Consider the following 22,511-nt stretch of genomic DNA (forward strand, 5'->3'; position numbering starts at 1 on the left):
CACAGGCTCCGGATGCGCAGGCTCAGCAGCCATGGCTCACGGGCCCAGCCGCTCCGTGCGGCACGTGGGATTCTCCCGGACCGGGGCACGAACCCGTGTCCCCTGCATCGGCAGATGGACTCTCAACCACTGCGCCACCAGGGAAGCCCAGTGGTTTACTCTTTTGTTAGACTTTTCAAGAAACCATCTCTTTCCTGTATTTCTCTAAAGTTTGTTTTCTAGTTTATTAGTCTTCTACTGACTTTTGGTTTCTTTTGTTTCTATTTCTCGCTTCTTGAGTTGAGTGCTGAATTCATCTATTTTGTCTTCCTTATCTTCCAATAAATTCACTTAGGTAAAAAGTTGTAAATTTTCCATTGTCCACCTCTTACAGGTTTTGTCAGGTAGTGTTCTCATTGTCTGTAATTTCAGTTGTGATTTCCTCTTTAACCCAAAAGTTATTTAGAAGATTGCTTTTAAAATGCCCAAGTATTCAGGAGCATCTGTCTCCCTCCATGTTTTTCCACTCCCTCCTTCTCTCCCTTCTTTTTTTTTTTTAATTAGAAACTAGGTTAGTGCATTTAGATCCTAGAATGTGGCTTATATCATCCCTGCCTTTTGAACAGTTTGAGGTTATCTGAGTAGTTATTACATACTCATGTTTTTTAAGTGTTCCATGGACATTTGAAAAGAATGTGTGTTCTTTAAATTTGAGACAAATCAAGAGAGGAAATTGTGTCATTCAAATCTTCTGTCCTTACTCATTTCTGTGATTCATTTGTCAGTTTTTGAAGACATGTGTTAGCATCTCTTCATGTTTATGGTTTGGTTAAATCCGCTTTGTACTTCTCACAGTTTTTCAACGTTTTATATTCCTGTGGTTTATCTGTCTACATAAGTTTATGTCTGTCATTTCTTCTTAGTGGATTGTGTCATTTAACAACTTAAGTATTGCTCTTAGTCTCGTTTATGCCTTTTGCCCCAAATGGTACTTAACTTGTTATTAATTTTGCCACTTTCTGCTTTTTATTTGCCTGATATATCTGCTTAGTTTTAACCTTCTGTGTCACTTTGTTTCACGCATGCCTGTTATAAATGTCATATGCTGGATTCATTTATCTTAATCAAAATATTAATTTTTTATCTTTTAATAAAAGAATTGGAATCATTTGTATTTATTGTGAGTATTAGTATTTAGTCTTAATGCTGTCATTTTTTGAAGGTTCTCTATCATGTTTCGTAGTTCATTTCTATGTTCTTTTTTCTTTCCAGATCTTTGTTGGTTTGATCAGGTTCTATTTTCTTTTCCATCTGTTGTGGTTATTACTGTTGTTCCTCCAGCAGTGGGGAATTTCTGCTTTTCTTTAAAATTATGATAAACAGATAATAGATGAATGCAGCAGAGTTTCGGAGTATAAGATCAATATTCAAAAATCAGTTGTGTTTCCACGTACCAGCAATGAACAATCCAAAAAAAAAAAAAGAACTAAGAAAACAATCAGCATGCAAAAGAATAAACTATTTAGGAATAAATTTAACCATGGAGGTGAAAGACTTGAACAGTGAAAACTATGAAACACTGCTGAAAGAAATTAAAGAAGACCTTAGCAAATGGGGGAGACATCCTGTGCTCATGAATTGGAAGTCTTAATTTTGATGAGATTGCGGTACTCCCCAAGCAATCTACATATGCAGTGCAATCTCTATCAAGTTTCCACCGGCCTTTTTAGGAAGAAATGGAATAGCTGATCCTCAAGTTCATATGAAATTGCAGTGGGTCCTGAGTAGCCACAACGATCTTGCAAAAGGAGAGCAAAGTTGGAGAACACTTCCCAATTTCTACAAAAGCACAATAGTCAGAACAGTGTGGTTCACAATAGAACAGTATAAGGATGGATATATAGACCAATGGAATAGAAATAAGAGTCCAGAAATAGACTCCTACGTCTGTGGTCAATTGATTTTCAACCAGGGTGCCAAGACCAATCAATGGGGAAAGAACAGTCTCTTCACCAAACAGTGCTGGGACGGTTGGACAGCCATGTGCAAAATAATGAGGTTGAACTCTACCTCATGCCATATACAAGAGTTATTTCAAAATGGATCCACGACTTATGTCTCAGGGCTAAAGCCACAGAATTCTTAGAAGAAAACATAGGAGTAACTCTTCATGACCTTGGATTTGGCTATGGATTCTTAGATAGGACATCAAAAGCATGAGCAACAAAAGAAAAAATAGATGAATTAATAGATTAATTTTCATGGATGAAAATTAAAAACTTCTGTGTATCAAGGGCATTATCAAGAAAGAGAATGGGAGAAAACCATTTGTAGATCATACATCTTATAAGGGTCTAGTATCTGGAATATATAAAGAGCACTTACAATACTGCAACAGAAAGACAACCTAATTTAAAAATGGACAAAAGACTTCAAGACATTTCTCCAAAGAAGATATGCAAATGGCAAAAAACACACGAAAAGATACTCAACGTCATTAGGGAAATACGAATCAAAACTACTGTAAGATACCACTTCATACTCACTAGGATGACTATAATAAAAATAATGCAACATAAGTGTTGGCGGCAAGGATGTGGAGAAATTGGAACCTTCAGAGGTTGCTGGTGGAACTGTAAAATGTGCAGCCACTGTGGAAAAAAGTTTGACAGTTCCTCAATAAATTAAACATCAAACTATCATATGACCCAGAAACTCCACTCCTAGCTATATACCCCCAAAAACTGAATACAGGAACTCCAACAAATGTATGTACAAACTTGTTCATAGCAGCACTATTCACAGTAGCTAAAAGATGGAAACAGCGCAAACGTCCATCAGTGGATGAATGGATAAACAAATTGGGTTTACACATATAGTGGAATATTATTCAGCCATTAAAAAGGAGTGAACTACTGATATGTGCTACATTATGGATGAACCTCAAAAACATTATGCTAAGCGAAAGAAGCCACATAAGGTCGCATATTGTATGGTTCCATTTATATGAAACTATCCAGAATAGGTGAATCCACAGAGACAGAACACAGATTGGTGATTACCAGGGGTTGGGACCAGGGGAGTAGGGAGAAACTGCTTAATAAGTGTGGGGTTTCCTTTGGGGATGACAAACATATTCTGGGACTAGATAGAGGTGGTGTTCACAAAACATGAATGTTCTAAATGCCACGCAAGTGTTAATTTTGTGTTATGCGAACTTCAACTCAATACGTGGAAATAATTAGAACAAAATATTTAAACTTAAATTTTCCTTACACTATAAATAACTAATCAGTATTTGTAGTCTTCTTTAAGGAAGGCATAGCTTCTAGCAAAATCCTGTCGATTTTTAGTTTGTGATCATTTTTAATTTTATAATTCTGTCCTACACCTCTTCTATTTTAGGAATCCTTATAAGATAGTCACATTGATTCCTGCAGTCACCTTATCAACAGCCATTTTGAATTAATATAAATTGTAGTATCAACAGCTATTTGGAATTTGGAATTAATATAAGTTGTAGTAGTTTTTCAGCTCACCACTCCTTCTAGAATCCCTTTCTTGATTTTCTTTTCATTCTCTAGGTTTGAGCTTTAAGTATTTGCTTCAGAAAGGGTTATTTAAAAGAATATATCTATCTATCTATCTATATATATGTATTTGTTACTTCTTATGGTTGAATTTTTGATTCACTTATTGCGGTAAGCAAATGAGTTTATTCTGATAATTTCATGGAACATAAGCTTATCACTGCAACAGGCTTCTGGTCCAATGGATGTTCTTAGATTCTTTCTTCTCCATCCCTTTCTCAAGGCCCAGAGGCTGCTCCCTTGCTTGTTTATTCCCCTATCTCAAGGAGTCATTGGCTTTGATGTTCAATTAAGACCTTTCCTCCTAGGAATTCCAGGAGAAGGCTCACCCGTCTCTGACCCAAGCACAAGCCACAGAGGTCATTTGGACCAGTCCAGTACTCTTCCATTCCTAGAATTGGTGCATGAGAAACCTGCCAGTCTCCTGGATGCCCCTTCTCCCCCAGCCATATTGCTTTGCTCTGAGTTCTCATTATTTATTTGATTTGGAAAGAAAAGCACAAATGGACGAATTGAGAAATAAGGTGATTCTAGCAGCCTCCTAACACATGTCTGTATGGTAGACGTCACGTGTTGGTAAAGCCCTATGTCCTAGCCCTGTTGTTTGCCTCAGTGCCTCTTCCTCCCCACTCCCACTCGCTCCCCACAAAGGACAGTCGATAACAGTTTTTCATGCACCACTTTAAGGAAGGGAGGAATGCTGGACTGATTCAACCTGTGTCTTACCCTTGGATCACAGCCAAAAGTAAGCCTTCTCCTTAGAAGGGGGTATCTTCATGGTTTGCCAGTCCATTCATTTTCTTACCACTCTTTCTTCTGGCATTTGGTGAGTAGTTCATTTGTTTATTTATTTATTCATTCATTCATTCATCAAATACTTTATGAGTACTCATGACATGCCAGGCACTGTTGAAGAATTTGGGGATACAGCAGTGAACAAGACAGGTGAAAATCTCCTCCTCCGTGGAGCTGATCGTCTAGTGGGATGAGACAGGTAATACATAATAAACTGATAAAATATTGAGTTGGCCAAAAGTTCGTTCAGATTTTTCCTTAACATCTTACGAAAAACCTGAATGAACTTATTGGCCAGCCCAATATACAGGATGTTAGGAAGTAACAAGTGATAAAAACAGACGAACAGTAGAGTATGGCTGATGGTTTGTGACTTTAAATTGAGCGGTGAGGTTAAACCTCATTGAGAAGCAGGAGTTTGAGTGAAGACCTGAGGGGTGAAGGAATGAGCTGTGTGAATATTTAAGAGGAGGATGTTCTAGAGAGAGGGAACAGCCAGTGCAAAGGCTCTGAGACAGAATCAAGCCTAGTGTGGCCAGACTGGCATGAACGAGGAGAATATTAGGAGGTGATGTCAGGAAGGTGAAAGGGATGTACGTGGGAGTGGGGAAGTAGACCATGTAGCCATTATAAGGACCCTCTTCTTTTTTTATTGAATGAAAGATTCTTTAAACTCTACAGTGCTTTACAATTTTCAAAAGTTTCACACACATGGTTTCATATAATCCCATAATAACCCTTTTCCACTCCCACCCCTATACTCCCCCTTCCCCCTTCCCTCTCCCCGCTGGTAACCACTACTTTCTTCTCTGTATCTGTGCGTCTGGGTCTTTTTTGTTATATACACTAGTTTGTTGTATTTTTAGATTCCATATATAAGTGATACCATACAGTCTGTCCTTTTCTGTCTGACTTATTTCACTTAACATAATGCCCTCCAAGTCCATCCATGTTGCTGCAAATGGCAAAATTTCATTCTTTTTATGGCCAACTAGTATTCCGTAGTATGTGTGTGTGTATATGTATATGCACACACATGTGCTACGTCTTCTTTATCCATTCATCTGTTGATGGACACTTAGGTTGCTTCCATACCTTGGCAATTGTAAATAATGCTGCTATGAACATTGGGGTGCATGTATCTTTTTGAATGAGGGTTTTTGTTATTTTTTGGATATATACCCGGGAATGGAATTGCTGAGGACCCTGTTATAATTGAGTAAGAAGGGGGCCACTGGAGGGTGGTGAGCAAAGGAATGACATGACCTCACATTTTAACAGGATAATTCTGGTCTCTGAATGAGAATAGACCAAAGCAAGGGCAGAGGCAGGGAAACCAGGTAGGAGACTACTGCACTCATCCAGGGTGAAGAGGATGCTGGCTTGGACTGTAGAGGTTCCATCTTGTATCTGTTCTGAAAGTGGAGCGAATATGATTTCCTGACAGATTTGGTGTAGGGTATGAGAGAAAGAGAGGAGTCAAAGGATAGCTCCAAGGCATTTGGCCTGAGCAGTTGGAAGGATGGACTTGCCATTAGCTGAGGAGAAAACTATGGATTGACAGGTTCTCTTTTGGACATGTTAAATTTGAGATGTCTATTAAAATCCAAACAAGGGTGTCAAATACAGTGGGGTCTATGAATCTGTAGTTCAGGAGAGAGGTCTGGTCTGGAGATATGATCTGGGGTGTCAGCAGCATATAGATGGTATTTAAAGCCAGGAGTTTAGATGAAATCCTCAAGGACTGAGTGTATTTAGTAAAGAGGTCTGGGATCTGAGCTCTGTGACATCATTAATAGGTTGAGGGAAAGAATGGGAACCAGCAAAAGACATGGAGAAAAAAAGCCCCGTGATTTAGGAAGATCAACATGTGTGGTGTCCTAGAAGCACTTGAAGAAATTTATTCCCAGGAGAAGGAGGGTGGCCAAGTATGTCAAATGCTTCTGAGAAGGTCAACGTGGGCAGTTGGGACTGAGATCTGACCATTGGACTTAGTAACATGGAGGTCACTGGCGACCTTGCCAGACAGTTTTGGTGGATGGTGGGATGAAAATGTGATTGGAATGCGTTTTTTAAAATTAATTAATTAACTTATTTATTTTTGGCTGTGTTGGGTCTTCGTTGCTGCGCGTGGGCTTTCTCTAGTTGCGGCGAGCAGGGGCTACTCTTCGTTGTGGTGCGCAGGCTTCTCCTTGCGGTGGCTTCTCGTTGCGGAGCACAGGCTCTAGGCATGCAGGCTTCACTACTTGCAGCATGCGGGCTCAGTAGTTGTGGCTTGCGGGCTCTAGAGCTCAGGCTCAGTAGTTGTGGCACATGGGCTTAGTTGCTCCGCGGCATGTGGGATCTGCCCAGAACAGGGCTCAAACCCATGTCCCCTGCATTGGCAGGTGGATTCTTAACCACTGCACCACCAAGGAAGTCCCTGGAGTGTGTTTGAGAGAGGATGGGTGGATAGGAAAAGACAACTCTTTACAGAAGTTTCCCTGTAAGATTTGCTGATCTTTTTAGCTTCTAGAGCTCTTACAACTTGGCATCTCTTTCTATATTCTCATGAGGACACTCGTGCTGGAGATCAAATTAGGCATCACTGAGTGGTCCATTTCTTACTTAGAGGAAGTGAGGAATATGAGTCTTGAATAGGTCTCTGACCCAGTGTAGGAAAATGATGGATTCAGAGTCACAAGACATGGGCTTGAATCCCAGCAATAATTCTTGTTATCCCAAGAATAACTTGGGACACCTTCATTCTCTGAGCTTCATATTCTTCATCTGCAGAATGGAGAGAACGGTCACTTCCCTGAGGAGCTCATATGGATTAAATGGAGAATGAGTGTGGAAATACCGGGTCCAGAGACTGGCACACAGTATAAATCCATAGCAGGCTGGGGTGGTATTCAGGTGTCACGCATTTAGGATTTAATTGCATTCAGAGGAGGCATGTACGTGTTTGCATGTTTAGTTATTTTTAAGTGTGCTAATTGCCTCTTTAAGTGAATTGTCATAATTGTGTGATTCCAATATTTTGATGCAACATATGCTTATTTTTGAAAAAGGCTTCTGGTCATTTGGGCTGGTTCCAGTGTGTTAAGGTTTTGGTTTTTTAAATGAAAGGCATGGACTCGTGCAGTCATTTGGCATTTACTGTCACATGCCATGTGACAGCACCTGTTGTGGGTGCAGGGAGTAGAGAGGAAGGTGACAGTCCACAGACATGAACAGTGGGTGACTGAGGGACTTCCAGTCTGTTGGGAGGGGCAGATATGGAAACCCCCAGGTAAAGTCTAAACCCAAAGCCTGGTGCGTCCTCCCATTTCATGTGCTCATTCATCACTTTCTAATTGAGCACCTACTGTGTGCTAGGCATTGGTGACAAGACAGCCTTAACCCCTGCCCCCGTGGAGTCTGTGGGGAGGGGACACAAGCTAAAGGGAAGGAAAGAGTCACAAATCATTGCAGGCGATAAGGATGCCATGGGGAACACATATGAGGCTGTGGAGGGGGAATGAGAGGAGGGGAGTCTTGCTGTGGGAGGGTCTGGGGAAGGCTTCCTGGGACTCTGCTTTCCGGGATGATATGATACCTATGGCTGAGTGCCATCTAAAGGCAGTCAGCCCCTGGCCCATCTCGGTGGTCAGGCTGAAGCCAGACATCACCTTGTACTGCACAGACCTGTGGTGTGAGGAGTTAGGAACATTCACGGTGGGCAAAACAGTGAGGATACCGACTGGGTGAGCTGCTGTTTACTTGTCCTGTGTCCTTGGGGAAGTTCCTTAATGTCTCTGAAACTCCTGGCAAGGACAATAACAACAGCAATAACAACTGTCACTGAGCAGGCTGGCTCTGTGTCAGGAGGTGTCGTGAGCAATTTACACATGTTGATTCATTTACGCTTTGCAGAAGCCCTACAGTATATACTGTTATTACCTTCTTTTCACATACGAGGAAACTGGGGCACAGGGAGGTTAAGTAACCTGCCCAAAGCCACACAGCTAGTATGTGGCAGAGCCAGAATTCAAGGCTCTGAACCACTTACACTGTACTGCCTCCTGTAGCAGCAGTAATGGCTACATACATAATGGCTACTGCTACATAGCAGCGTAATGGCCACCTCCAGGGCAGTCACAAAGGTCGAGTGAGATGCATGCTTATGGCACCTGCCATAGGACCTGGCTCATTCACCCATCCAGCTAATTATTTAGCTCTGACTTTGTGCCAGTTGCTGGAAAACAGGACATATAAGGGCTGTCCCGGCAGAACTCACATTAAACATTAAACACATAATTATACAAGAAGTTAGCTACAAATCTGATGAGTACTTCCAAGAAGAAATGCAGGGTGTATGACACTCTAGACAGTGTCAGGGAAGACATTTAAACCAAACCTATGGTGGAGGGATGAGTAGGAATGGGCCAGATGAAGGAAGAGCGAGTGACGGGCAAAGCATTCTAGCAGAAGGAACAGACTGTGTGAGGGCCTGGAGGCAGGAAAGGTCCCTGTGGCTAGAAGGGTGACGGGAGCCAGGCCAGGTGAAGACTTACAAGCCATGTTTGGTTCTATGGACCTTATACTAGGACAGAGGGGAGCCGTCAAAGCCTTGTAAGCGTGGTCATTATGTGGTGAGATGATCGTCTTTCTAGAGACCCGTTTGGCTGCATGAAGGGAATGGACTGGTGGGGACAAGAGTGGGCTATGGGAGACCAGTAAGGAAGCTGTTGCAGTTCCCCAGGTAAGAGATGCTGGTGGCCTGGACCAAGATAGTGTGAATGGAGGGAAATGGATAGGTTTAAAAGATATTTCAGAGGAGTTTCATTGGACTTGAGGGGTGACTGAAGGTAAGCCCCAAGTTCGTGGCTTTATTAACTGGGTGGAGGATGAGGGAGACACAGGTGCAGGTTGGGGGAAGGGGCATCGTGATTGCAGCTTTGCACATGTTGACTTTGAGATGCTTGTGAGACATCAAGTGGGAGCATTGAGTAGGCATTTAGACGCTCAGATCTGGAACTCAGATGAGTGACCAAAATTGGAGGTGGAAATGCAGCATCAAGATGGAAGTTGAAACTGAGACTGGGTGAGGTCCACCTGGGGAGAAGGTGTAGGGCACAAAGAGCAGGACGCTCAGGACTGAACCCAAGAAACTCCAACGTGGCTGGCAGAGAAGGAGTTGACACTGGAGACAGAGAAGCAAGGAGGTGGGCAGATAACTGAAAGCACGAGGTCCTGGAGGCTAAAGGAGGGATGTTTGCAAGATGAAGGAAAGGCATTCGTTGGACTGTCACTGCTGAGGGGACAATTGAGACGTGGCTGGAAAAGAAAGCCAGTTGGATCTGGTGCCATGGAGCTCACTGGTTGGTGAGGGCATGGAGGGAAGAGAATGCAGGTTGCAGTGGGCTATGGAGTGAATGGGAGACAAGGGAGGGGAGCCGATGGGTGAGGACAGCCCTTTCCAGAAGATGAGTGTGGACCGGAGGAGAGATGGTGGCAGCTGCAGAGGGATGGGGGAGTGTGTAAGACCAGAGAGTTGAGCCTGTGTCAGTCCAGCAGGGAGGGGAGGCCGAAGAGCCAGGAACAAGAACGGTTAACGGAATGACCAAGGTCCTCGGGGCAGAGGGAGAAAGGAGGGGGTAGGACGATTCATACACACGTAGGGAGATTGGCCTTCGGAAGAAGTAGGGATGGCTCTTCTGGCATCAAAACAGGAGGCAAGGTGGTGCCAAATGGGCAGGTTTGTGGTTCTGGTGTCAGGACATTTTGGAAGCTGTTTTCTGTTTTCCCTGTGAATGAAGTAGAAGGTGACTGGTCATCTGCCAAGGGGCAGAAAGGGAGTTAGAGGACTACTGAGGGGAGAATCATCGTGGAGATTAACAAGGTGGAAGGGAGCGGTTCCCAGCAGGATGAAGATCCCGCGCAGAGCTGGTGAGCGTGATTTCTGGTGAAATTTGGCCAGAGCCTTGCTCAGCTGTCTTGGTGAGGGTGCAGACGGGGTGGATGGTTGCATTCACATCAGGGGTGGGGGGTTTACTAGTGAGGCGCCAGGCGTAGAAGGGTACAGAGTGCTTTCTCTCCAGCCATTTCTGATTTCTTGGGGGTATTTCTCCCCTTTCCCCTCTCTGCTCCCTAGAGCAATCCATCTCCCTTCACCAACTTATGTACCATTCATATCCTTAACCACAAAATTATACCATTTGACCTTTGGGTATCTTGTCTTGGAAGAGATGCACGTAAAGGTGAAGTTACATTAACACCTGCATATATGCACCCAAATGCATCAAAATGCAATCTGAAGCATTTTCATCACCCTTGGGGACCATGTTAAGATGTTTGGAGGGACCTCTCTCTTTCTCTTTTTCAGTAGAGACATACTAGTGTTTAGGCAGGGAGTGTTCAGAATGTCTTTATTTGAGGAATGGGCACTGGGAGCAGAGTGGACATAGACTCAGAGGGGGAGATTGATGCTTGGAGGGTCCTTAAAGAGGTTGCTACTGTCACAGCAATATGAGAAGATACGGATCAGACCCAGTTACCTCCTAGTTGTAACCTGGGCGAAGCCTCTAGATCTTGATTTTTTTGATCTGTGAATGGGGATAAATACAGGATGCGTTTAACAATTAGAGATTTATATGTCAATTACATTGACATGTGAATGGGGATTTTTTTTTGATCTGTGAATGGGGATAAATACAGGATGTGTTTAACAATTAGAGATTTATATGTCAATTACATCTTAATAAAGCTGGAAGAGAAATAGTTCAGGGCAGGCCTATCTGGGGAATTAGGGAGACACCCACATCAAGGTAGCCCCCCCTGGGGAATTTGAGGGATGTCCCAGGTCAGTTTAGACACACTTGGGGAATTAGGGAGATCATAGGTGACACACACTTGTAATTAAGGAGACATAGGAGGTCACTGTAGACACAGCTGGGATATTAGAGACACATACCATTTGTTACACACCTAGGAAATTACGGAGAAAAAATAATTAGAGATGATGTGCACATAAAACACCCACCATATATTGGGTGATCAGTAACTAGCAATGGGGGCTATATTCTGGGTAAGAGACAATAAGGGAGAGCATTGGATTGGGGTCCTGTGTAAGAAAACGTGCTTTTGATCTTCACCTTTTAGTGGGAGGAGCTACTTTCCCAAGCTCATCAATAACAAGGCTGGACCAAAGCCTGTTTCTTGGTGCCCAAGCCCTCAGTTTGGCCTTGATTGGCACTGCCTCTCAGGATTGTTAGGACCCAGAGTCTCAGGATCCAAGTCACAGACTAGAAAATGTTGCCTTCCTTTGCAGACAGTGTAAATTAGGGGAGGAGGGAGTGAGACCTTTTTCTAACTGTGTGACTTTCGCAGGTGAATTCCCCTCTCTGTGCCTTAGTTTCTGTATCCATAAAATGGCTGTATAATAACAGAACATCCTTCACAACGATGTTGTGAGAATTAAATGCATTAAACTTTTGTAAAGCGCTCACACCTGGCACGTACTATATGCTCAATAAATGTTAGATATTTATATTCCCTGATTGAAAAAACTGCTCAAGGAAATTGTTTTTGGTAGAGCTGAGACCTACCAGGACGTGGTTTCCACCTACGTGTCAAGCTTGATCAGGAGAAACTGGATCTTCCTTGGGCCCTCTCCTGGTCCTTCTGTTACTCCCAGGCACCAGCTGGGGGACTCCCATCAAATTGGATTGAAATCCCATGGATATTGATAGAACAGCTAATGTGTATACTTAGCCATGGAGCTTGAAAGGTGGATGAGCCCATCCCCTGTCCCCCTTTGTGCGAGTGTGGAGACTGAGCTGAGAGAGAGCCATGACAGGCTAAGATCGTGCAGTATGAGATATATAACTTTGGTTGTATGCATATAGAGCAACTGGGCAGGGGACGGTCCCCAAACCTGTGAGCTTGGTCCAGCTCTCGGAAGCAACTTCATGTGGTAGGAAGGAGCCAGATCTTGGCGTCAGAAGACTGGATCCTATTCCTGATGGCTCCGGATGCCCTTTGCCACCAGCAGGGTCACTGCTTCCTGGCCTGCTGTTTGCCTACCCGTGAAATAATCTCACAGGATCCCTGCAGAGGGAGCCAGTAAGCAAGAGGTGGCCTGGGCTCTGGGTCCAAGGTGGGGGCATGAGTGTGGCTAGGGACTACCCTCTTGGAGCATGTTTCTGTGGCTATAAAGGGCAGTCTAGGGCTCTTCCCCAGGAATTGTGGTGAGGTTCACAGATGCCCGAGGAGAGAGGCATTAACGACAAGCAGGTGTTTTAGAGACCATGTGGGCCTTCTTCCCACCATAACTCCACTCGAATCCTACCCATCCCCACCCCCTCAATGACCTCATCCAACAAATATTTACTGAGAGCCTACCCACCAAGAACCAGATATTGTAATGGGCTTCAACTGCCCTAGCTATTTTAATACACATACTTAATTTACTAAAGAATATAAGGATGTGAGAAGATTTATTTCTGTATGCTGTTGTGGTTTCATGTTTTTCTCCTTCTCTACACATTATATTTTATGACTGTTGTAAGCCCCATTCTCACCGTTCTCCCTCCAGAAGGCTGATTGAACAGATGTCCATTAGACACCCTCACCTTGTCCTCTATATCTTGAAACTTCTCTTTCATGTTTTCTTGGATCCGTCTTGCAGTTCACACATAACTCTTCTCCTAGGTCTAATCGCTCTCAGAGCACAGAAAAGGAGGAATGATTCCCCGGGCTAACATAACCTTGGTACTAAAACCCAACAAAGGCAGTATGAAAAAGGAACATCATAGGCCCATCTTACTCGTGAACTAGATGCCAAAATCCTAAACAGAATATCAGCAATCAAAATCTAATAATGCATAAAGTGACCAAGTAGGGTCTATTCCAGAAATGCAGGGTTGTTTTCACATTAGAAAAACCGAGTGTAGCAATTTACCACATTAACTGAATTCAAGGAAAAAGTCACTTGAGACTTTCAGTCGATGCAGGGACAAGGAATTCAATAAAATTAAAATTTCATGCATGATTGAAAGAAAAAGGAATGCCCTTAACCTGTTTTAAAATACCTGTAAGAACCTATGGCAAATCATGCTTAGTGGTAAAAATATTGAGCTACTTAAGATAAGGAAAAAAGCAAGGGTGTCCACTCTTACCATTTCTATTCAGCATTGTAATGGAGCTTCCTGGTCAGTGCAGTGAGGTGGGAAAAATGAACAAATAATGTTTGGAAAGGACGGTGTCCAGTGTGGCTCATAGCCTGTGCTCCTGGGGGAATGTTTTTACCACTTACCAAGATGAGAAAGACCAAGAGAGGACCCAGTTGGGAACATATAAGAGAAGGTCGCCCAGCTGCCCTGGAAGACCATGGGGCAGGGAGTCAGGATACTTCAGCTCCACTCCCAGCTCTTCTACTAGCCCTGCATGGGCCACTTTCCTCTTGGACCTGAGTTTTTCCATCTGTAAAATGGGTGGGTATGGGCAGATGGATTCATGGTGGGCTGCAGGGGCCAGATCTGGTGGGAAAACAGAAGAACAGGTGAACAGGAGCTGACCCCATTCTCCAGGAGGGCAGGTTTCTGTATACAGGCTGTATAGTAGGAGGAAGCACCCATTTGGGGATGGGTCAGGAGTCTGACTGGGCCATCTTGACTGTGTGCCTTGCAGAGGGATCATCCCCTCTCTCCTTTGCCAAGGGGTTATCATTGTTGCTATTTTTGGTGCTGTCAAACCTGTTCTGCAGCTGTAAGACATTGACCCTCAACAACATGCCTTTTGATGTTTTAGACCTACAACAGCCAGAATGAGAGCAACGAAGACTATGAGATCCCCCCAATAACACCTCCCAACCTCCCTGAGCCATCCCTCCTGCACCTGGGGGACCACGAAGCCGGCTACCACTCACTGTGCCACGGCCTCACGCCCAACGGGCTGCTCCCTGCTTACTCCTACCAGGCCATGGACCTCCCAGCCATCATGGTGTCCAACATGCTGGCCCAGGACAGCCACCTGCTATCGGGCCAGCTGCCCACGGTGAGTCCCTTTTACCTGCCATTGTTCCTGCTGGTTACAGCAGGAAAGGGAGTTGAGGGGGAGCAGAATGCCAGTGCCTTGCTGAGGACCCTCTGCTCATGGGCAGGGTCTGGGCTCGGTTGGTGACTTGCATGGGGGTCTGCAGAATATTGGGGGTGGGCATGGAGGGAAATTTATGTCCTCACACTACTTATTTCTGAAGCTGAGTTTATAATATCTTGGTATTATTTGTTTTATTATTTTTTTAATAGTATAGTCTCATCTTTATTTTTATTTTTTAAAGACTTTATTGAGGGGGACTTCCCTGGCGGTCCAACTGTTAGGACTCTGTGCTTCTGCTGCAGGGGCCCTGGGTTCGATTCCTGGTCAGGGAACTGAGAATCCCACAAGCTGCTTGGTGTGGCCAAAAAAAAAAAAAAGTCTTTATTATTGAAATATAATTCACCTACTTTACAATTCACTTATGTGAAGTATATGGTTCGGTAGCTTTTAGAATATTCACAGAGTTGTGTGACCATCAACACACTCTATTATAGTACCTTTTCATCACCTCCAAAAGAAACCTTATGCCCTTTAACCATCATCCCCAAATTCCCCCATCATCTAGCCCTAGGCAACCACTGATCTACTATATAGTTGCCTATTATGCACATTTCATATAAATAGAATCAGATTATTTTTAAAATATCGTATTGCTTCAGCTAGCAGGGAGGAGGGTGGTTACTGACTTAGAGTTTTGAGGATGTGTGGAAATTTGGCAGGCAGACCAGGGAAGGGAAGGACCTTCCAGGCTGAGGGAACAGCATGTACAAAAGCAAGAGGCAGGAGCCTCATGCTGTGCTTAGGAGTGGCATGTAGGTCATTCTTTTTATTGGGCTGGAGAGAAAGGACATGGAGCTATATAGGGAGAGAGGAGTGAAAACTAGCAGGGCCTGATCGTAAAGATCCTGAATACCATGCTAAGGAAATCCATCAGCATGCATGGTTGCTTTGAACAATCAAGACCTATAGAAGATCAGTAGAGATTTTTTTGTACAATGGGAAAATCTCCTTAAGGGAATTCTAGTACTTCTCCTGAATGACTGTGATGTGTGTTTATTTTTGCTTTTTCCTTCACAGCTAGTCACAACCCTTAAGTTCATTCCTAAGCGACAGTAATCAAACTCAAATGAGCTGATGCAGGAAAAAAGACTGAAATATCCAGGGGTGGACAAAGGGTTTCAGGCATAGCTGGATCCAGGAACTCCAGCAGTATCGTTAGTGTCATCTGCGCAGCAGGCATGAAGGCTTCCAGCAGCCAACATCTTCCCTGATGTCTCTGGCAGGTGACAGTTTGGGTCTTCCAGGGAGGACCATGACAGCATGGCCGGACCCACCACTGTGTCCAGGAGGAAGCAGTCCTTGATTTTGTCACAAACACACCTATTGAGGGGTGGAGGGGCCACTAAATTGATTTCCTATCAGAATCACATGATGTTGGATGGATCATGTTTATCTCTGCAGAGGCTGCTCAGAGGTCATGGCCAAATTTGTGGCCCAATTCTAGCAGATGCCTGGGACCTTCAGGTATACAGTTTATCGTCTAACAGTCTTAACTGTATTTTATTTATTTATTGTTTACTCTTATTACCGCCAAATCTCCTTGCTTAAAAAAAAACCTGGTATACTCTATGTATACTTTTGAGAGCCGCGTCACTTTTGTTTTTTCGAAGCTAGTGAGATGTAAAAGGAGAGAAGGAGAGAGGGAGGGAGGGAGGAAGCCAACTCAAGCCCCACATTTTATACTGTTCAGGGTCTGACTAAAGTGCTCAATGGAAATTGATGCTCCATTTGTTGAGGAACGAGCCCATCAATAATGCAGGTTCTCCGCTTCCCCTTCTCTCTCTGAGACCTGCGGATTCCACAGCCATGTGGTTTTAATTCCACTGTTACAACGCTTTTACCTTAGCTGCTTGCCCAGCTAATTTCCTAACAAAAACCTCACAATTCCAGACCGTCCTGGTTTGGGATTTATGGTAACAGAGGCAGGGGCGGGGCCCTGCAGACGTCTCTGGTGTGTACCCTGGGGAGGGCCGTGGATAAGGGGTGCGTCTAGCTGCAGTTCTGGTCCACAGTGTCACTGGTCTGGGATGCTGGTGGTCAGTGGAGACAGTGTGGGCTAGTGATAAATGCGTGGGCTCCGGCATCCCACGGACCCGTATTAATCCTGGTCCCACATCCTGAGCTTCAGTCCTCTTTTCTTGCAGTGACGTGTATCTGAGATAATGTATGTAAAGTCTTAACAAATGTCTGGCAGAGAGTAAACAATCAGGGAATGTTTGCTATTGTTATTATTAGTCATAAAAATGAATTCCCACTGTAACCAAATGGCAGTGTTTTCCCATTAGTCTCATTTACCTAAAGGAACAGACTGCAGATACTCGCAGGTACCTTGGTAGGGCCACCTGGTTATAATAGCTCTGATAATTACAAAGGATATTATCTGTTTATCAGAGATGACCCCCCCCCATCCTTCCTCCTAGAAAATGCTTTTGTTGGGCTCAGTCCAAATAGGTACTTTGTAGCCACTTTCCAGATTTCTTTAAAAACTAGTGCATGTTTAAGATGCTTCACAAATTCAGATAGCTTTAATTCTTCCATTAGTGAGAGTTTTCAAGGGTTCACTGGGTTTTATATTCCCTCGTTGTGAAACAAAAGATAAGCCAAACTATTTTCCCCAGGGGAAGGCTGCCGGACCAAGTAGGAAACCAAATAAGAACGTGTCCATCCATTGGGACTATATGGCAAAGAGGGACAAAGCACCCTTGAAGACAATTGTTTTAAATTTGTCTGAGCTGAAGCTTGAAGGTGTGTGTCTGTGTGTATGGATGTGCATGCTATGTGGGTGATGCTGGAATTTGTGTCAGCACCCTCTGGATGTTAAGCATTATGCAGGAGGCTTTACAAACATTATCCCACGTAATGCTCCCAAGTTCCGAGTGAGGCAGGAACGACTGCAGTGAGGAAATGGCGGCTCAGAGCAGGTAGGTGATTGTATTAGTTTCCTGTGGCTGCTCTAGCAATTGTCACAAACTCGGTGGCTTAAAAACAACGGAAATTGGGCTTCCCTGGTGGCGCAGTGGTTGAGAGTCCGCCTGCCGATGCAGGGGACGTGGGTTCGTGCCCCGGTCCGGGAGGATCCCGCATGCCGCGGAGCGGCTGGGCCCGTGAGCCATGGCCGCTGAGCCTGCGCGTCCGGAGCCTGTTGCTCTGCAACGGGAGAGGCCACAACAGTGAGAGGCCCGCATACCGCAAAAAAAAAACCCGGAAATTTATTCTCTCACAGCTCTGGAAGATGGAGGTCCAAAATCTGTATCATTGGACCAAGATCAAGGTGTCGGGAGGAGTGACCTTCCTCCAGGGACTCTGGGAAAGAATCCATCCCATACTTCTCCTAGCCTCTTGTGATAGCCAGCTGTCCTTGGCTTGTGGCTGCATCACTCCAATCTCTGCCTGTCATCACATCGCCTTCTCTTCTGTCAGTGAAATCTCCCTCTGCCTTTCTTATAAGGATGGTTAAGTACTTAGGGCATTTAGGAATAATCTAGGATCATCTCCCCATCCCAAGAGCCTTAACTTAATCACATCTGCAAAGACTCTTTTTTCCAAATACAGTACCATTTACAGGTTCCAGGGATTAGAGTCTGATGTCTTGAAGAGGCCATTTTTGGACTTAACCACAGTGATCAGCCTTGACTGAGAGCCAGCTAGGTACCAGGCATTGTTCTGAACTCTGGATCTACAAAATGCCCTTGAGGAACTCCTGGTGCAGGTGGAGAGACAGGTGAAGAGCCCATTTTCGAAAATGCAGTAAATGCTCTGGTAGAATCAGTGCATGTTGCTCTGTCCCCCTAGAAGAGGCAGCTGGCTCAGATGTGGGGTTATTGCTTCCTGAAGGAAGTGATGACCTGATACTAGTAGTTTATGTACTTTATGAATGAATGAGTATAACATAGTTATTAGGTCATAAAACCAGAATTTATTTGCAGCTGTCTACCATGCACCTCTCAGTTTTAGCAGGTGCCCAAGGGATGGGGCAGCTTGGCTGCAGGGTCACCAGTGGCACAGAGGATGCGCCAATGACCAGGATGCCTCAGGCGCTCTCTGCACAGGCTGAGATGTCAAGGATGTGGTCCTTGGAGCAGTGGATGAGGCCAAGGTGTTTGACAGCCCTCTCATTATCGCCAAGCCCGCTTGGCTCTGATGCCAGAGGCCACCAATTCCTTTTGGTCCCCTGCCCGGCCCGCGTGGTCTCCCAGCATGCATGGGAGTCGGCTCTTCTGCTTTAAAGGTATGGCTGCCGGCGGGAGTCCTATACAAGGAGCAGCGGGCTCCTTTTACAAAATTAAATATGCTTAAGGCTTCTCCCTCGACTTCAGCATCTTAACTGATTAAACATTCATTTCCAAGACAAAAAGAGTCAATTTAGTATGAAAGATATATTTTGCCAGTTTAATTTAAAGCACCGCACCTCCATCTGACCCCTATTTTCATAACTCAATAATTTTATCCTGTGTTGATTGTCTCATTTTGAGAGAGATATTGTATGTATAAATCAGTTTCTAAAATACCCAAAGAAACTAGAAGAGTGGAATTTATTACGCAGCCTCTGTTAAGTCTGAAATAATTTACTTTGCAGTCGTCCTTGGGAAATGCTCGAGCTTACGGTCCTGGCTTACCCAGAAGAGGAATTATCCTGGGAAGGGACAAAGCTTGATGCCCCCAGATAAGTTCCTGGGGAACCTGTACCTTTTTCGAGACTAGAGACACTCCTGGGAGAGCCTTGGGCAGGTGGAGACGGGGCTCGATGGGAAGTGAGTTCTGGCAGAATCAGCCATGGGTTCCAGTGATTTGGGAAATGTGGGGTCTCCCTAAGATGAGCCCTGTGGGTCACTAAAATTCTGTGGTCCAGCCTTGGGCTTCAGTTAGCACAGGGGTGGCGCACAGCCGTCGTTCGAACATTCTCCTCCAGCATCGACTCTCGTTTACCGCTTTCTCTGGGAATTTGGATAAGTCACTTCTCTCCCAGCTTCAGTTTTCCCATCTATAGAATGCGGATTGGGATTCCATCTCTGGTGAACTCACAGACAGGAAAATGGGGATAATTGCTTTGCCAGCTGTGACACTCTGGATAAGGATATGGGTTTGGGGTTGGAGAGACCCTGCTACCACCGCAACACATGCCACTAGCCTGGGGGGCTCAAAACTTATCAACTCAGATTAAAATCCTGAGTGCTAGACTGGTAGTTTTAGACCCTTTGTGTTCTAGGGCTCTCTCCCAAATTGTCTCGCCAAGGCTGGATCTTCTCCCTGCACAGAGAGGGCTGGAGGCCATACCAAGTGAAGGGTCTTTCCTGGATAGGATCCTAGGAGGGGCTTTTGGGGAGAGGGCTGGGCAGTTTCTTAGTTGCATTTCACCCCCTTGCCTTGGAGGTGGTTCCCATGAGAGAGCCTGCAGCCCTGGTTTAGGGTCTGGAGCCTGGGGGCAGGGCTCAGAGCTTATGGGCAGGGCCTGTGTATTGACCGGGGAAGGCCCTTTATATTCATTCCCCCCCACACCTCCTTCCCCCTCCTCTTTCTGTTCTTACTCTTCCCCTCCAATCTCCTCTCTCTGTCCTCCTCCCTTCCCTGACTTATTCCTTCTCCACCCAGGAGACTTGGTCTCCCTCTATTTGATTCTCACAAATTGAGATGCAGGGGATCCCCTCTAGAGTCTAAGAAAAAGGGACCAAAGACCCCCAACCTTTGGTCGTCTGGTCTTCTGAGCCACAGGACCGGTAGAGACACCTCTCCCTGCGCCCCCCCACCCCCAGCCTAGTCCAACCTATTCATTCATTTTATTGCCCTTAATGCATGATTTGTTTTTCATTGTTGTCATTGTTTTACAATTGAATCAGTTAGTTTTTGCTGTGTAACAAACTACCCCAACATTTAGTGGCTTAAAGCAAACAATGAACTTTTACTATTTCTTGTGCTTCTGTGGGTCAGCAAGGTAGTTCTTTTGATCTGGACTGGCTTGGCTGACTTCTGCGGTCAGCTTGCAGCTTGGCTGGAGCTGCGTGGCCTAGGATGGCCCTGTTCACATCTCAGCAGTTGGCTGGGGTCAATGGGGATGACGTGGTCACAGGTCTTTCCTCACATGGTGGCCTAGGCTTGTTCACATGGTGATGGCCACAGGGCTCCCAAGAGCATCAAGAAAGAGGCTCCGATGTGCAACCACTTCAAACCTCAGCTTGTGTCGTATTTGCTAATGTCCAGAAATAGACCCCACCTCTTGAAGGGAGAAATGGCAGAGTCACATTGCAGAAGGGCATGAATGCAGGGGAGGGCAGGAATTTGTGATCATATTTTGTGTGTGTGTGTGTGTGTTTTGTTTTGTTTTCTTGATGTATAGTATTACCCAGTATTTAGGAACGTGGGCTCTGGGGTTAGGCCAACCTAAGTTCAAAACTGCAGTTCCGGGCTTCCCTGGTGGCGCAGTGGTTGAGAATCCGCCTGCCGATGCAGGGGACACGGGTTCGTGCCCCGGTCTGGGAAGATCCCACATGCCGCGGAGCGGCTGGGCCCGTGAGCCATGGCCGCTGAGCCTGCGCGTCCGGAGCCTGTCCTCCGCAACGGGAGAGGCCACAACAGTGAGAGGCCCGCGTAACGCATAAAAAAAAAAAAAAAAAAAAAAAAAAAAAAAACTGCAGTTCCACCATTTGTTACCTTCCACCCTGTGACCCAGAGCAAGGGGTTAATCGCCCCAGCGCCTCAGGTTTTTTCATATGTAAAATGGAGGTAGTGTTACTTGCCTTGTTGGAGCTTATGGGGATTCAATGATCAGATGTAGGCAAGTACCCAGTTGCCTGGCACACAGTGGGCATTCAATAAATGTAAGCTACTCTATTTATTAACTTATTCATTATACTGATGAGGTTTGGGTATCTCTGTTTGTCCAGCCTGACATGCCTGGGGTCGGCTTTGCTGGAGCCGTTGTTGGACTGAGTCGCCAGCGTGGGGCTGGTCCAAGAGGTGGGTGTCGGGGAGGGCAGGTGAGAGGCTGGGGGTGGACAGGGAACGGGCATATTCACTAAACGAGGGCCTTGGTCAAGGCTCAGCGCTTGAGAGCAACAGCAAAGTGACAGTTCCACTGCTTGCCAAGAAAGTGAGGGCCCCGAACCCAACTCCTGTTGGCTGCGTGACCAGGGGAAGGATCCATCTTAGTAAAAAGTAGGGTGTCTGCAAGGACTTCTACAGCCTGAACTTTTCCTGGTTGCCATGTTTTTGGCTAATTTCCCTCCGGGGGTGGGAGTGGGGTACTTATGTCCGAAATGGGCGTCTGAGGCTCCTACACGGGGGCGGGGGGACCCGGAGTCCAGAGGTTTCTTTATATTCCGCAGAGTCCATAAGAAACTCCTTCCCCCTGTTTTTTAGAGGCAATAAGGGAAAGAAATGTCTTTTTACATTTCATAAAGCTCGGAAAAATGGCTTTAAACAGCTTTTGCTCCCCTGCTATAATTATTTATTTTCAAACACTCCTGCAGGGGACTGCTCCGTTTTCTTATCCTGTACTCCTTTTTCTCATAAATGAACCATCACTTCAATAAATCATTATGAAAACAGAGACTAACACCAGCTCTGAAAGGTTGAAAGATTTATGTAACACATTTATGTTTCCCATTTTCTCATTCTGGTACTCGGCTGCAAAAGCTAAGCTAATAAAAGCTGCTATTAATATTTCTTGTTGCCTAGCAACCCCAGAGCGGGAGTAATAGCTTCAGCTAGAAAAATAGATGACCGATAAGGAAAAATTCAATTCTTTTATTATCTCAGGGGGAAATGGCCTTTTACTGGAACCATTATGATGTACGAGTATGAAGTTGAACACAAAAGATGTTTTTGTGTGTTTGTTTTTCTATTTTTAATGAACATTATTTTACCTCCACTGACTCTTTCAGGGCACTTTTGTTTCCTTTTGCACCCCACCACCACCCCCATCCCTCATGCTTAATTTAGTAGCTATAGTAGTTAAGAACCTGTCAGCGTATTTTAGTTTAAAAATGGTTTTTGCAAAGGTTTATAACGCAGCCATAAAAATTCAGTCCC

At 44.9% G+C, this 22,511-nt stretch overlaps 1 protein-coding gene across 3 annotated transcripts in view; it reads left to right on the plus strand.

Moving 5' to 3' along the window:
- Positions 1-22,511, plus strand: part of TOX2 (TOX high mobility group box family member 2) — a 137,348-nt gene that overhangs the window by 76,216 nt on the left and 38,621 nt on the right. For all 3 annotated transcript variants that reach the window (XM_065892519.1, XM_065892521.1, XM_065892520.1), the window contains exon 3: positions 14,139-14,384. In XM_065892519.1, coding sequence (XP_065748591.1) covers positions 14,139-14,384 — 246 coding nt within the window. The remainder of the gene's footprint in view (positions 1-14,138; positions 14,385-22,511) is intronic.

This window comes from Phocoena phocoena, chromosome 15 (genome assembly GCF_963924675.1).
Source record: "Phocoena phocoena chromosome 15, mPhoPho1.1, whole genome shotgun sequence".
NCBI classification, from domain to species: Eukaryota; Metazoa; Chordata; class Mammalia; order Artiodactyla; family Phocoenidae; genus Phocoena; species Phocoena phocoena.